The 16616-nt window shown below is 34.0% G+C and overlaps 1 protein-coding gene across 1 annotated transcript; it reads left to right on the top strand.

Annotated features, from left to right (window-relative positions):
* The first annotated feature begins 15410 nt into the window (after positions 1–15410).
* LOC133197238 (DNA ligase 1-like) lies at positions 15411–16616 on the top strand. The gene has a single exon (XM_061333173.1). It carries the CDS (start codon positions 15411–15413, stop codon positions 16614–16616), a length of 1206 nt encoding a protein of 401 aa, XP_061189157.1.

Here is a 16616-nt window from a genome sequence, read left to right as displayed (position 1 = left end):
GAGAAGAAGATTTTAAAAGAATTAATGCATTTTCACTATATAATCAATAGAGCCCCGCCCTAACATCAGAACCCCTGACCCTGGGGCCATGAAATTCACAATTTTGGAAGAGGCACTCTTGCTCATCATAACTATGTACTTAGTTATTTTATTTGATACCCAGGAACAGAGAAGAAGATTTTCAAAGAATTAATGCATTTTCACTATATAATCAATAGAGCCCCGTCCTAACACCAGATCCCCTGACCCTGGGGCCATGAAATTCACAATTTTGGAAGAGGCATTCTTGCTCTTCATAACTATGTACTTAGTTAGTTTATTTGATACCCAGGAACAGAGAAGAAGATTTTCAAAGAAATAATGCACTTTCACTGTTTGATCTATGTAGCCCCACTCTAGCACCAGAACCCCTGACCTGGGGCCAAGAATTTCACAATTTTGGTAGAGGGCTCAATGCTTATTATAATGATGCCAACAGTTTGACTGCTTGATGTCCAGGTATAAAGAAGAAGATTTTTAAAGATTGCATTAATTTTGGTGGTTTTAGCCCCACCCCTCAGGCCCCAGGGGGGCAGGGACCATGAAATTCACAATTTTTGTTCCCCTTCACCCTTAAATGCTATATGCCAAATTTGGTTGAAATTAGTTGAGCGGTTTTAGAGAAGAAGCTGAAAATGTTCAAAAGTTAACGCACGACGACAGACAAAAAAGGATAGCAATAGGTCACCTGAGTGACCCAGTTGACCTAAAAAGGGAAAAATGATTCAAATGTGCAAAAATCGTATAGTCTGTTTTACTTTTAACAACGGCTGATACACACAGTCATACTGGTAATTTCTCAGTTTATTGCGTGTAATATGAATAAAAATCTGAAGAAATGCTTAAATGAATAAAAACGAATAATGATACTAAAATATAAGATGGTCAATGTAAACAACTGTCAAGTGATCAGCTGGCGATCATTCAAATGAATTATAAACAGGTCCCTCTCTCTCTCTCTCTCCATAAATAAATAAAATTATAGCAATATTTTAGATGCATAGCTAAAGCTTACTCCAGACTACGTCCACGTGTCCACATGGTATTCAGGGGAGACATCATCATGCAGTGAACATAAACGTGATGAAGGTTAAACTCAAAACTTTATTTAAGAATAAAATGCATGTTCTCATTAAGTCATTAATAATTGTTGCCACTTTTATTTCCAAACCTAAAACAATATACAGACACTGAGCTTTTACTACTTGATTTTCTAGTTTCTTTGTTGAAAGATAAGGTTTCAGATTCTGGAAATTCCATAACCATCTATAAAACATACCATATTTAATTAGCTATGCACCTATATTTACAATAAATGAGATATTTGCATGTAACCAGCAGCAGACAAATGTGAACAAAGTAATGGAAAGAATATGATTACCTGAATACAAAAGATATATCTGACATGCTGTTTCAATCCATAATATTGCTTATCATTATTTGTGTAAAATAGTTGACTTTTACAGGCATATATGTAGAATATTGCATAAAAGAGGGCACTCTTATTGGGTAGGGGTCCTGGTACCACCAATGTCCCCAGAGGGTCAGGGACAATGTTAGGTTGGGGTAGGGCCACAATAGGGATGCAGTTTTTAGCTCACCTGAGCCGAAGAATCAAGTGAGCTTTTCTGATCACATTTTGTCCGGCGTCCGTCTGTCTGTAAACTTTTCACATTTTTGACTTCTTCTCAAGAACCACTGGGCCAATTTCAACCAAACTTGCCTAACAACGGAAGGATTGAGGAAGGAACAAATGGAGGTAGGTTCAATACATGCATTAAATTATTAAGTGTTTTCTTTTTGTTCACAAAGAAATTTTAAAATCTTTTTTAAAGATATCTACTCCTCAGCCAGGAAGGATAACTCTTAAAATTATTATTTAATTTAAAAGATTTACTAAAGATTAAAAAAAAATGATTGGATGAAATGATGAACTAATTTGCAGAATGCTTCACTTTTTGCTCGTAATTCCATAATGAACATTTCAAATGTATACATGTATGTTCAGTGTCTTTTAATGATTGTGGAATTTATATCTCGAATTGGACAGGATGGCTTTTCAAAAAATTATTTAGGTTTTGAATGAGATCTGCATTTTTCTTCAAGAATTTAAGTGATCATTAATGAATCTGAACAATTTGACCAGTCCTGCACACACATTGCATCTGCGGATGCATAATATCTGTCATGCTTCAGAACCTGTATCTGACCTATATTTTCCGCATGAATGATTAGGAAAAACATTATTGAAGCAGATTCATGCCAAGACATTTTAAGCCTGATCTGGTCTAAGCATGTAAAAATGATGCATCTAGAGATGCTTACTACCAATCATGCCTCATTTGGTAACGCTGACCTAAATGCTTGAGAAGAAGTTCTCTAAGCAGGTCTATTATCAAGTAAATTAAAGTCCAAACTTAACCAGTAAAGCATAACTTTTGCATCTTGAAATCGTAAGACACTGCATGTAATCTACAGGTTTTAGATGAGTCGTGATGCTATTGGAACAGGTTCAATTCAAAATACCTAAAAACCTTGACAGGTCTAACAGAGATGTGGTATCTTGGCATGCATTCTACCAGTCATATTTTGGATAATGCTATATGTGACCGAACATATTCTGGGTAAGTGAATTAAAGTTTTAAAAGTACTTTAATTTTTTTTTATTTTCCTACTGCTAAATTGTTCATCGGAGACCTTTTTAGAGAAATAGATAAAAAATATCACATTTGATATAAATCATGCATTTCCTTATCAAACAGTGTAACTGAACATCAATCATTACAATAGAATATACAATAAATCTTGAGGGAAATACATCCAAGCAAATAAACAATGTACATTGCTCGTTGCTTCCTTATTTTAGTAATTTTTTTTAAAAATAGCTGTTAAAGATTTTTAGAGAAATTTGTTCTGATAGCAAAATTATAAAGATGTTATAGTTTTGCTTACATTTAAATATGGTTCAATTCTAAAATGATGTAAAAATGAATTTACTTTTATATAATCTAATTCCTGCCATGTTTGTTAAAGTAAACTAAAAAAAAAAGAGAGATTTAATGAACTCTCTAGAATCATTTGAATCCTTTATTCTGTCATGTTTTTGAATTTACTGGATGGCAGGAAATACAATTAAAAGTTGTCATCTGTCATCTTTAATTCCCATCCAGTACGTAAACTTATACTTTAGAAAATGACAAATATTCAATCTAATGCATATTGCATACAAACTAACAAATTAACAAATTAACAAAACTGCTATATGTGTTTGTTATCATTAGCATAAATTGAAATATGACATTGTACAAATTTTAAAATGTTTATGATTTCTTTTTCGGCTTTTCGTCCTTTATATCTTCTACGACCAGCTTTTCCGTTTTAGTTTGCTTGTTTACCTCATCCTTAATCCCTTTGTCCTTGTCGAGGGTCTTTTCTTCAAAAGGCATGACTGCTGTCAAATTACTACCGTCTTTTGGAGGAGAATTATAAGTAGATTCTGTGATGGCAATTAAGGTTGCCATAAGAAATAGGCCACCAGCAGCGCATTCCAATTTCCAACCCATATCAAGTGAAAACTCGTCAATAGGATACTTCTTATTGAGATCTGAGGCTGCATTACTTGTCGTTTTAGTATACTGATATTGGTATAACATAGCCCCGAGTATAATCTGCAGTGCTGAAAAATATTTAAATCAATTCTTTAATATAAAATAAGACGTTTTAAGCTGTAAAATATCAAAAAATTTAGGCTCATTCCCTAAAGGTAAACTTTTATTCAAGTTTTTTTTTGTTTGTTTGTATGTTGTTTAACGTCCCTCTCGAGAATTTTTCACTCATATGGAGACGCCACCACTTGCCGGTGGAGAGCTGCAAATTTTCGCCTATACTCGGCACTTACGGCCATTGAGCAGTGAGGGATCTTTTTCGTGCCAGCACCTACTGCGACATGGGACCTCGGTTTGTACGGTCTCATCCGAAGGACAGGTCTCCACGTCCCACAGTGGGATTCGAACCCGCGTCGTAAGGATCAATTCCTTACGCCGCGACTCTAGAGCGAACGCTCTAACCACTGCGCCACGCGGGCGACCGTTTAATTCAAGTGATTTTCAGTTCATATAAAGTATGCTACTAAATTATTTCATAAATATATTCTTATTTTATGCATATGTATGCTTACAATTACACTACTAAGTATACCAAGCATTTAGACAAAGTTATTCTAGTTATCTTCACCGTCAAGTATACTTTCAGTTTGAAAATTTCAAGGGAATATAACAATATGATTAAGTGCAAAAAATAAAAATAATAAATTAAAAAAATTAATAAATAAATTTAAAAAAAAAAAAAAAAAAAAAACACTTTCATAATTTTAAAAACTAATTTCAATACTTATCTCCGGATTTTTTTTCGTTTACTCGATCAAGCCAAGTGGTTAACGGCAGATGTGGATGATGGACAGGGGATGCTTACTCCTCCATGACACCTATTCTCATCTCTGGTTTTTAAGGGGTATGTGTTTGGTCTCCTCTCAATATGTATTGCTTTCATGTACTTTTTTTTTTACTGTTCGTTATCTTCACATTTAATTATGTGGCGTTATTCTATGGATAATTATGATGATGAAAAAGATTCATCAACCCTGATTTAATTAATTAAGTGTTCACGTATTTTGTTTCTTGCACTATATTGTTTAATAACACCTGTATGTAAGAAACGCATTCATGCATGTGGTACTTTGAATGCCCTAGCTGATTTAACAGGTCTGGGGTATTTCCCATATATGGAAGTCAAGCATGATAACTGAAAATTGTTATAAATATAAATCAGATACATATTTCTGACCAATGAGAAAACAGCATTCACACACATCCAAAAAATATAACAAAAAAAGAGAGCAAGTGGTATTGCTTTTTCCTCATAAAGATTTTTGTGACAAAAAGTTTATAGGAGTAAGATGAACAGTTTGGAAGAATAAGATATTCCATGCATATTTACCGTGAATAAACTTGACATTTTCATCTCGGACAAAAAACAACTCAATGCATGTAACAATGTGCTATCCTTTACGGAGCAACACCCCACTGTCAAAATATTGTCAATAACATGAATCAGAGCATGCTCTATGTTGGTAAATAAAAAAAAAATTTAGACAACAATTACAAGACCGAATGATATATATCATTAGTGCTGAGTAGCAAGTTATATATTAAATTTAACAGGTAAGGAATGGTGTAAAGACTTCTTATGGAGCAGGGAATGATGATGAATGCTTTTTATCACCTTAATCTTGCCTCGCATACAAGAACTTGACAATTTAGTTATACGCAGGAAAGAACACTTTATTGCCATTACCCCGGTGCTAATGTTCATGCTAGTCTCTTAAAATTGAAAAATGCCCTATTTAACACTAATCAAACTATCTAGATTGCTATCTCATAGTGACAGATTTTAATCCTTTTTAGAATTTTCTAACTGTAGCTTTTAGAGTTGTGTTTGTTCACGGTAGTTATACAGATATATGCTGTATTATTCCTTAATGTGCATTAAGTTTGCAAAAGTTTTGTTTTAAAATGAAAAATGAAGATAACGAATAGCAATCAATCCCAAAAGTCCATAGGAACAATCAAAATTGGGAACAGAGCAAACAAAAACTTGTAAAAACATCAGATGAGATCCGGTGTCATGGTGGAGTAAGCACCCCCTGTCGACCAGTCACACCCGCCGTGTGCTCCTTGTCATGATTGAGCAAACGGAAAAATACGTAGACAATTCATTTTGAAAAACAATGGCTTTACAGTTTGTATGAAAAAACGTCAGTCAACACTCGGCTTAACGATAGATTGTATTTGCTAACAAGGTCACTGTATCAACCATAGAATTTGCGAAATGTTAACTTTAAACGAGACTATCACCAACATATCTGTCAATAGCTTGTCTCATTTTACAAATTGTTCGTTCGTAGAACATGCTCTTGCGTATCGAATCAAATGGGAGACATGAACTCCATTTGCAGGTGGTAAACTGTACTAGTAATAAATAATATTGCTACATAGATAGCCCCCCCCCCCCCCCCCCCGGCGCAGTGGTTAGAGCGAGTTAGGAGCTGATCCTTACGTCGCGGTTTTGAATCCAATGCGGAACGTGGAGACCAGTCCTTCGGATGAGACCGTGTCGCAGTGGATGTTGGCACGAAAAAAGATCCCTCACTGCTCAATGTCCCTGAGTGCTGAGTAAAGGTATAAATTTGCAGCCCTCCACCGGCAAGTGGTGGCTTCTCCATACGAGTAAAATATTCTCGAGAGGGACGTTAAACAACAAACAAACAAACCTACATAGATAAGGGAAGTTGGTGACAAAAGTTAACATCACGTTTATCGTACAGTTTAGTGGTTAGTTTGCCATTCTTTTTCTAGTTATACATCTAAACATGAAATTGATTTGTAAGACTCTGTGCTTTTGTTTATTTCGAGTTCAAAGGGATATATCGAATCAATATTTGAATAAAAATGAATATTGTTAACTGATAAAACGTCGTCAGTATATCTAAATGTCGTAGGCCACAACAGGACTAGTACTCCATCTTTTCATGTAGAATTTTTAAAATAAATTCTGCTTCATATGAATGCAAAAATAGGTCCGCTAATAATGGAGTGCCATAATACCCATGGGTATTCCTACAGATTGTTGGAAGACTTGATCTAAAATTCTTTTAAGCAAAAAAGTTGAAAACCACGTGTTTTATTTATTTTCTCTGTATGCCGTTATTTGCTCGGTCAGAAGAATGAGCACCTTGTTTGTATTGTATATATTTACATATAAGAGAATTTGAAAAAAATCAAAATTAGGGTATGTCACTCGTCACCTATTGAGAAAAATTTTGTCAGAACCTTTAACTTCAAAATTATTAATTACAATTCAAATTTTGACATATTTTAGTTAATGCAAATTCTACAATATTCAATTTAAAAACTGCTCATAAAACTGTATAGAAACAAGATTTATGAGGGACTGTTTCTTGTAGTGGAAGGATATTTAGAAGAAAGTAGTTCAAATCCACACATTTGTTTCAATTAATATCTTGGAAATTTAGCCCTATATATTTTTACTTAGAAATTTTTTCTTTATTATGTGCTAGAAATATTAAACACAGGTTTCAATAACTATTTTAAGAATAATTTTTTTTACACATTCACTCAACGGTCTTTGCCTAAAAATGAAGATATATTTAAGAAGAAAAGTTGACATTTAAATAGTTTTTCGCCTGAAAATCGCATATGATCAAAATTTACATCACTGGTTCCAACTTTTTCTTTTGTTATTTTGAATTACACAATGCATTCAAGCAATCAGCATTAAAGTCGTAAAAAGCTTGATACAAGAAAATATTTTGTCTCTAGATTTTTAATGCCCCAAATATTTTTTTTTAGTTCAAAAAGGTCGCACAATACTTTATGCGCAATAATTTGCAGGATTCTTTTAATAATACATATTATTCAAACTATTTTACATAAAACAAGATTGAATTTTTAAGAAATAAAAAGTTAAAAAAAAAAATTTCACTCGGACATGAAGTGGGTCGGTCACGTGATCAAAGCCTGTGAAGGCCGAAGGTCTTCTCTGTAGATTTGATCATCTACCAACCCACTTCATTTCCCAGTGAAGTTTTTAAATTTGTTATTTAAAATTTATATATACATTTGAGACGGACAATCATATATAAATATTGCACTTACAGTCCGTCGTAATTTTTTTCAAAATTACGCAAGGAATAAATCGGCTTGAGCAGCGGTTATGCTTTGAATTCATCTTGCAAAGGATTTCGTTTTGAAGCGAAAATTTTGTGAAAAACTACTTGTGATCAATAATAGTAAGCACATTGCTGTTTGGGGATTTTCATTTTCGTTAGAATCGATATTCGATGATGAAAAGGCACAAGAAATAGGTTCGATGTTTGATAATGAAAAGTTTGAGGATTTTCGGTCGGCAGGAAACACCAGTCCGAGCTAGTTAATCTGAAATCAAAAATAATTGTACATTTTGACCAAAAGCATTTATTTATATTTACGATTTCGGTTAGGCATACTCATTATGATGTAGACACAGAGACACTGGCGATAGCTTATATTGTTAAGAAACGCTCTCGATGATGGACTAGGAAGTGTACTTACCGAAATGTTTGTGACATAATTTCTAGCAGATTTGCAAAATTACGGTGAGTAAAGATACATGAAGAAAAATATACTGAATATCATTCAGAGTTTATGATGAAGTCTGAACTAAAGGTATACAGGAAAAATCATAAAACATCATGACTAAATTTATGCAGCTGACATATTACTTCATAAGACTTTTTAAAAAAAATTCTTTATGTAAAATCATCTAAGATCATAAAATATCTTAAGCTTAGGTCAAAACTTTATCTTTTACTGGAATGTTATAGAAGCCAAATAGACCAGGTATTTCATTGACTATTTACAAATATCTAACAGTCAGATGATTGAAAATTAAGTCTAAGTCTGCTCTTCATGATCCTTGGGCCTGGATTAAATACTTTTATACATTTTAAGTAAAACAATAATTATTTTACTTGTATATTTTGTACATTTTTTTGTTCATGAAAATTATGCTTTAATTGCTAAATAGAGCAAGTTATTTTATGTCGATATTATTGCGCCGTGTGATTAGGTCACGTAATGACCTATGACCTTCGAAAAACTTCGTAAGGTAGGAAGATATTTGCTCTCTACGTGTTTATCTATATAATAGAGAGATACTGCAAATGTATATATATTGCCTTGATTACATTTGGTAAATATAATGATGGTCAAAGTGATTAACCTAAAAATTACAAGTACAAAAAGGTCAGGTTAATTGTACTGTTGCTCAGTAAGATGTACACTGACCCCAAATTTTCTTCGCATTTTTTAGTCATGTTATATGAGTAATTATCTAAATTTTTCAAAAAATCATTGATATAACTTATGTTATTCACAGAAAGAGGACAAATGGTTACCTCACAGTCAGGGGAAAAAATCACAGTTTCTCTGCAAAACAAGAACAGCGAAGAGGATTTAAAAGAAACAATGTATTTTCACTATTTCATTAATTGAGTCCCACCCTAACTCCCAAACCACAGGCACTTGTTTCGGTAATAAATTTTTAACCCATAGTATAATAATAACACAAGGTATCTAACTCCGAATTACACGGAGTACCCCCCTCCCCCAGAATCGCACTCATTTACACTTTCAGAGGAAATACACTGACAAACTGTTAATAACTATGTTTTCTACGATAATTTATCTACACAACCATATAAGGCATGCTTGTCTTTATTTTCTTTAGTCTCCGTAAACAGCGTCAAAACTCTGCTCGCCGTGTGGAAAAGTCGAATTCAACCATGAAATGGTATGTACTAATCCCGCACAGAGAACAAAATTAAAAAATGAGTGGGTTTAAAAATTCAATTCCAGTGTGTAAATATTGCATGAGTAAATAAAACTTGTTTACGTCTGATTTTCCCTGAAAACATTACGATGTTTATCCGATTTAATTTTAGAAACAGATTTTTAGCCAATCAAAATCTCTGTGCGGGATTAGCACAGGGGCTAGGGGACCCTGGGGCCTTGAATTTCAAATTTTTGAAAGAGGAACTCTTGCTCATTATGACCATTGTCTTAGTTTGTATTCAATGAAAAGGATTTTTCAATAAGTGATTTTTTTTTTCACCATCTGTGGTAGTTCTATTTATCGAAGAAGAATGCACATTTTTGCATGAAAGATAACTCATCCTTTCTTGTATCCTCAGTTTACCCTACCCCGTCGCCGCAGAGCACTATCATCATTATCGGCCGCAGGAGCGGCCGATCTATTTGTAGTTGTGTTAGAATGTGCACATGGGGAATTGAAACGTCATTTTTTTCATTGCCTCGATGAAATAATTCTTTATTAATAACAATCATAAAAGTCATGAATAAAGTTTTAAAAATTCGCTTTATACTCTTGTCTTAAAGTCTCCCGCGTGGTACAGTCGTTAGAGCGTTCGCTCTAGGGTCGCGGAGTAAGGAGTTGATCCTTACGTCGCGGTTTCGAAACCCACTGTGGGACATGGAGACCGGTCCTTCGGATGACCGTATAAACAGAGGTCCCGTGTTGCAGTAGGTGCTGGCACGAAAAAGATCCTCACTACTCAATGGCCATGAGTGCCAAGTAAAGGTCAAAATTTGCAGCTCTCCACCGGCAAGTGGTAGCGTCTCCATATGCGTGAAAAATTCTCGAGAGGGACGTTAAGCAGTAAACAAACAATCTTTGTCTTAATGGTTGTTATAAAGTTTCAATTTGTTTTTCATTTCTCATTAGACGTTCATTAATTTATTATTTTATAAAAAGTTGTTGCATGAAATGCTCCCCAAGATGGGCGTGCAAAAAGATATAGAATAAGAACGTATACTGAGTTTCCGGATATGAATTAGAGTGCCTAAAAATAACTAATAAATTGGAAAAGTTTTAAAAAGTGAATTGCATTTTGAATACATTAATTACAGTTGCAAATGACATAACGATTTTTTTTAACTTCATATATATTTTGATAGAACATTGATATATATCGGCTTTATCACATGACAAAGATCCAATGATATCAGCACGTGAAGTATGAACGTCCTTTTTGTCAGAATTCAGACATTCATAATTAGTCATTTTAGATATTTGTTGCATTTGTATTGAGTCAAATATTTTTATGATGACACTATCCTATTTTTATATCCATGAATTTATTTTTGTTCGATCACACTAAAATTAAAGTATAAAAATTCGTACCATACATGAATTTTTTTTAAAAATTTTTCCTTTGGATTCCTTTTCGCGAAAATTCTTTAAAATGCTTAAATGATATATTTTTGCGGCCGATTTGATGCTTTGCATCAATTTAATTTGTCCTCTTTCCCCTCAAGATAACAGCAAGAAAGCACCATGCACTTTGATACCCTCTTGCATTTTCAAGAGAATTTTCCAAGATTTTCTATATCATTCTTGTAGCTTGTAAGTATGACTTGTTTGGGCTTGATTAGACTTTCGCCCATAAAGAAGACGGTGTCAATGGAGCATCGGACCTATTGTTGAAGGACATGTTGCACGGCCTTCAGCACGGAAGCTAGTCGCCTCTCATTGGTTTATGTATTTATGTACAGTGCAATAACCTTAAATATAATGGCATACACCATTTTACAATCTAACAGTCTGTGATCTTCACTAATTATGATTTGCTTCATTGATTAAATATTTTTATCACTGCTTTATTGAAACACTTTAGGCCAAATTATACCTGCAGATCTGTAGCTCGCTGGTCTGAAAAAAAAAATTGGGATGGACGACCAGAGAGCTACAGTGCCACCCATTGAAAAAAAAGTGTATATTTAATGCGCACAAAAAGTGCGCTGTTTCTCGATTTATTTCATGGTATATATTTAAACTGCCATCTCAAAATATTACAAACTGTGTGTTCCTAACATTTTTTCACTACTTCCCCAATAAACATTTCCCAAAACCGTTGTTAATAGTCCTCCTGGGCCTGAAATTGAGACCATCGAAAATTTCGCCTACCTATACTGCCATCTTGGGTGGCAAGAAAATTCGTACCAACGCACTTCATACATGACTTTTACATAGTTTTGTTGTGGAAGTAGTAAAAGAATATGTTAAGAACATGCGGTGAGTGAAATTTGGATATATACGGAGAAATAAATCGAGAAACAGCACACTTTTTTGTGCGCAATAAATGTGCCCTTTTTTTGAATGGGTGGTACTGTAGTTCTCTGGTCGTCTAGTAGGTAAGAACTGAAGAACAAAAATCTAACGATCTGAAATCCATAGTAAAAATACTTTGATTTACTATAGTGAAAAACTTTGATACTATAGTTAACTATAGTAAACTATAGTTTACTATAGTTAACTATAGTACTTTTTTGTTGGGGCAGTTGCTCAAGTATTTTGTATGTTGTTTCTATGCTTGCTTGGCGGGGCTCTATTGACTATATAGTGCAAATGCATTAAATCTTTGAAAATATTCTCTGCTCCTGGGTATTATTTAATCAAACTAAGTACATTGTTATGATAAGCAAGGATGCTTCTTCCAAAATTGTGAAATTCATGGCCCCACGGACAGGGGTTCTGGTGCTAGGGCGGGGCTATATAGATTTTATAGTGAAGGTGAATTATTTATTTGAAAATCTTCTCTGCCCCTGGGTATTAATTAAACAAACTAAGTGCATTGTTATGATATGCAAGGATTTTGAATTTCATGGCCCCAGTGTCAAGGGTTCTGGTGAAAAGGGGGAAGGGGGGCTCTTTTGATTATATAGTGAAAAAGCAAAATTTCTTTAAAATATTCTTTTCTGCTTCTGGTTAAAAAGCAAAGAAGCTAAGTGTATAGTTATGATGAGCAAGAGTGCTTCTTCCAGAGTAGTGAATTATATGACCCCTGGGTCAGATGGCTGGTGTAAGGGGGCTCTTGTTAATATACTGAAAATGCATTAATTCTATTAAATAATCCTGTCTCCTCCTTAGTGTTAAGCAGATAAACAAATTGATTACTTATGATGAGCAAACTTCTGGTCCCAGGGTGAGAGGCTATGGTGTTTCTCGGTGGGGAGAGGGTGGGGGCTCTATTGATAATATAGTGAATCTGTAGTAAAAATGCATTATTTCTTTAAAAATCTTCTCTGCACCTGGGCATATCAGAGGCAAAAGGAGTAAAAGTTTTAATAAGGAAGGGTATTTTTACCAGATTTTTGAACATCTTGACCATTTGGTCAAGTGTTCTAGTCCTGGCCGGGGCTCTATTAATTTGTATTCTACTGAGAAGAGTTATTCCCCTTTGTCATTTACTTTTGATAATTAATCACTGTAAATAATGTACTTGAAAGGTTAATAGAATAAGAGAATTATGCAAGAATTTTTATTGTATAATACAGAAAGTACTTTCATAGTTTTAATGATCAGGTAGACTTGTAAGTAATAGATAAATAAAAATGAGACAAAAATAACTTGTCTTATTAAATGTTCATCAAAGACCAAGAGAGGCCAATGTAAGAGATTTCAGCAAGGAATTAAAATAGTACAGAAGCACTGATATTTTGTTAATATACTTTATGGTGATAGTGATAAATGGGGAACAGATTACAACCTAATATATGAACTGTTAATAAATGCTAGACTAATTATTTTGTTGATCTTGATCACCCTATTTTTCTTGCTTTTGGGCAAAAGAGCTTCACCTTTCAGTTCATTTTATACTCAATGGATCCTCTAAATTGTTGTATTATACTCAGGTGACCGTTAAGGCCCTTGGGCTTCTTGTTAAAATTAAGCATTATCTCTATGTGATAGTGTAGATTTACAAGTATACAGGGTATACATGTTGTTCATGGTCCACGGATTTTCATTCTGGTCGTTGGATTTAGGTGTCAAAGGTGAAATTATTAGAGGGTATAGTGGAATTGAAGTGTTTGAAATTCATTTTTATTTTGTATGTGTTGTGATCAATATCTAAATTTATTTTATTGGAGTTTACTGACAAAAACAGAAAAGTAAGACAAATTGATCTTTATTAACTTGTAAGAATGCTGTACGATAGAAAATTGAGTGAAAAATATGAGTAGTGTTTATTTAATACCGTATAATTAGAAAGAACAAGTCTCAGTAAGGCTTATCTGTGGTCCCCAGTTACTCGTTAAATTTCGAACATTTATTGAATTTTTTGAAAATTAAATTTTATTATTAACTAATGTCTTTATTATTTGAATCATCATCTAAAAATGTCAAACAATAGATATAGGCAGCATACGAAGCTGCGCGTTTAAGGTAGGGTCATATGTTTTTCATGAATATCGAAAGAAATCAATGACAGGTACACACTTTAAAGCTGTCGTAAACACCGAGCACAGGTTTGTTCAGAGTCGAGTTTGAAATATAATTTGTATATTACATGTGTAAAGGTTGAGTGAAAATATCTTTGTTGAACAACCTTGTGCTCTGTGTTTTCTAATTGAAAGTATTGTGAATTTGAATCTCTTCGCTGACTTCATTTACATGCGATTAACCTGTTTATGACCTGTTTAGAATCATAACAAGCCACGTGGATTTGTATCGTTACGGGTAAATGCCCCAGTAAACGTGCCAGTTCTCAGTTGAAACGTACTCAGTTTTATATCGATCAGCTTGGACTTGTTTGGTTCATCTTGTTACAAGTGTATAGCTTTTATTGCCAAAGTTTTATAAATAGAAAATTGTATTTGTAGTTGATTGTGAATCTTGAACATATACATGTACTAGTAATTCGTCTTTGAAAGAAAAATGTCATACCAAGATCTTCTTTTTATAGTGTAGTGATGTACGATGTATTTATGATCGGGATCGGGATCCTTATAATGTATATAAATAGAATGTAAATAGTTTTCAGTAGTTACCCCCTAGACCTTGCAGAGTCCAGACGTTTTATAAGGCCTGTGAGATCCGGTAACTAAGATCTTTGGTGAGGTATTGACTCATCTATTGGTTATTCATTCTTATTTCATTGTATTTATTTATGTCTAAATATTAACACAACATTGGTGTCAGAAGTGGTTGTAGATTTCAATCGAATACCCCGCACAAAAGATCGTGAATTTTGGCGCCATTTTTAAAAATAAATTCTTTGTTCGCCTAAATAAGATCAGGGTACATTGAATAAATAGTGTTAGTATTTTGTAAGATCCTTTGTCATTATTTTTCAATTTTCAATTTTTACTTATTTTTTCTTAGCCTACAAGAACATGTTTTTTTTTGCATCTCATACAATTGCATGACTATTTCGTCGGAGTGTCTGATGATTTAGTCAAACACATCATTTAAGACCATTGATAGTGAATAAGTAGGCTAATATAGTGGGTAAATAAGATAATAAGATCAAGATCATGACTTCCCCTATAGATATGAACACAGCCTCTGTTGAAGATCTTGTGAGGATAAACAATATAGGTAAAGTAAGAGCACAGGCAATTGTAGATGCACGATTAAATAAGGGAACCCTTACATTAGAAGATCTTAAGGTAATCCCTAGTATCCCAAGTAATATCTGGGACCCTCTTGTCGATCAGGGTAAGATAATTGTCCCTTCAACTTTAAGAAATACTTTGTCCACACAGATCACTGGACAAGTAGAAAAATCACAAGACAGATCACAAATTCAAACAGAATCAATAGAGCATGTACAGACACTGCAATCACAAGAAAACTTATACCAACAAATAGAAAATTTACAAAGAGAGTTACGAGAGAGAGAACATCAGATCAGAGAGAGAGAACATCAGATCAGAGAGAGAGAAAATGTGATCATGGAGAGAGAGAAAGAATTAGAAGAAAAAGATCAATTGTTACAAGAAAAAACTGTCCGTCTTGAGAATAGTGAAGGGGAAGTTTCAATGTTACAGAGAAGTTTGGTCGTTAATAGAGAGAAGTATGATGGCATGTTTGAAGATTTGCAAAAGAAAGTTAATTTAAGAGAACAAGAACTAAATGATCAGTATGAGAGATTTGATGAACAAAAACAAAAAATAAGAGCATTAGAAGAGCAAGAGCGTGCTGAAAGAGAAGAACATTTAAGATCAAGAATGAGAGAGATGGATGAAAGAGAAAGGGAGATTGTGAAAAGAGAAAAAGAATTGAACCAAATGAAAGCAGAATTAGAACATCAACGCTTTACATCAAGAATAGAAAAATTTGCCCCACATAGTATTTATAGTCATAAGAACGAATCTAGTGTAGAAAAACCAGAAGAGAAGAAAAACTCAGTTTCCAGTCCAGCACCCCCAAAACTTGCTACGTATGATGGCAAATCAGAATGGAGACCATATTTCACTCAATTCAATCACATCGCTAAAAAGTACAAATGGAATGACTCAGACAAATTAGATAAGCTGATTGAGTGTTTGAGATACAAAGCATTAAAGTTTTATAGTTCAAGAGCTGAAAACGTACAACAAGATTACAAATTGCTCTGTCAGAAATTGAAAGAACGATTTGATAAGAAGGACCAGCCACACATTATTCGAAGACAGCTGCAAGAGATTAAACAAAATCCAGAAGAAACGATTGAAGAATTTGCGGAGCGCATTGAAGAACTTGCTGCTGAAGGATATCCAGAGACCCCTGAATTCTTCAAAAACACCATCACTGTCGATGCTTTTCTTCGAGGCTGTACAGAGAAACGGGCTGCATTGGTCACTCTTGATAAAGATCCACAAACTCTGGACCAGGCAATTAACTACATGAAAAGTTCCATCACCAATCAAAAATTAATAATGGGCCCAAAGAAAGAGATCAAAAGCGTTACATTTGAGAACATGAAATCTGACGATAGTCCATCCAAAGACATCAGTATTCGAATGGCAAGGAGTCCATCACCACCAAAGCCTTCATTAGAATCAAGAATTTCAGCTTTAGAAAAAGAGAGCAGGGAAACAACTAGACTGCTAAAGGAAATTTTGAGAGTATTGCAAGTGCCCGATGAAGAAAGACAACCCAGATCAAGATTTCAGTGA

Source organism: Saccostrea echinata, unplaced genomic scaffold, assembly GCF_033153115.1.
Source record: "Saccostrea echinata isolate AGI-Se365-2 ecotype Australia unplaced genomic scaffold, CSIRO_AGI_Sech_v1 ptg000001l, whole genome shotgun sequence".
Classification (NCBI taxonomy): Eukaryota; Metazoa; Mollusca; class Bivalvia; order Ostreida; family Ostreidae; genus Saccostrea; species Saccostrea echinata.
This window is presented reverse-complemented; position numbering and strand designations above follow the sequence as displayed.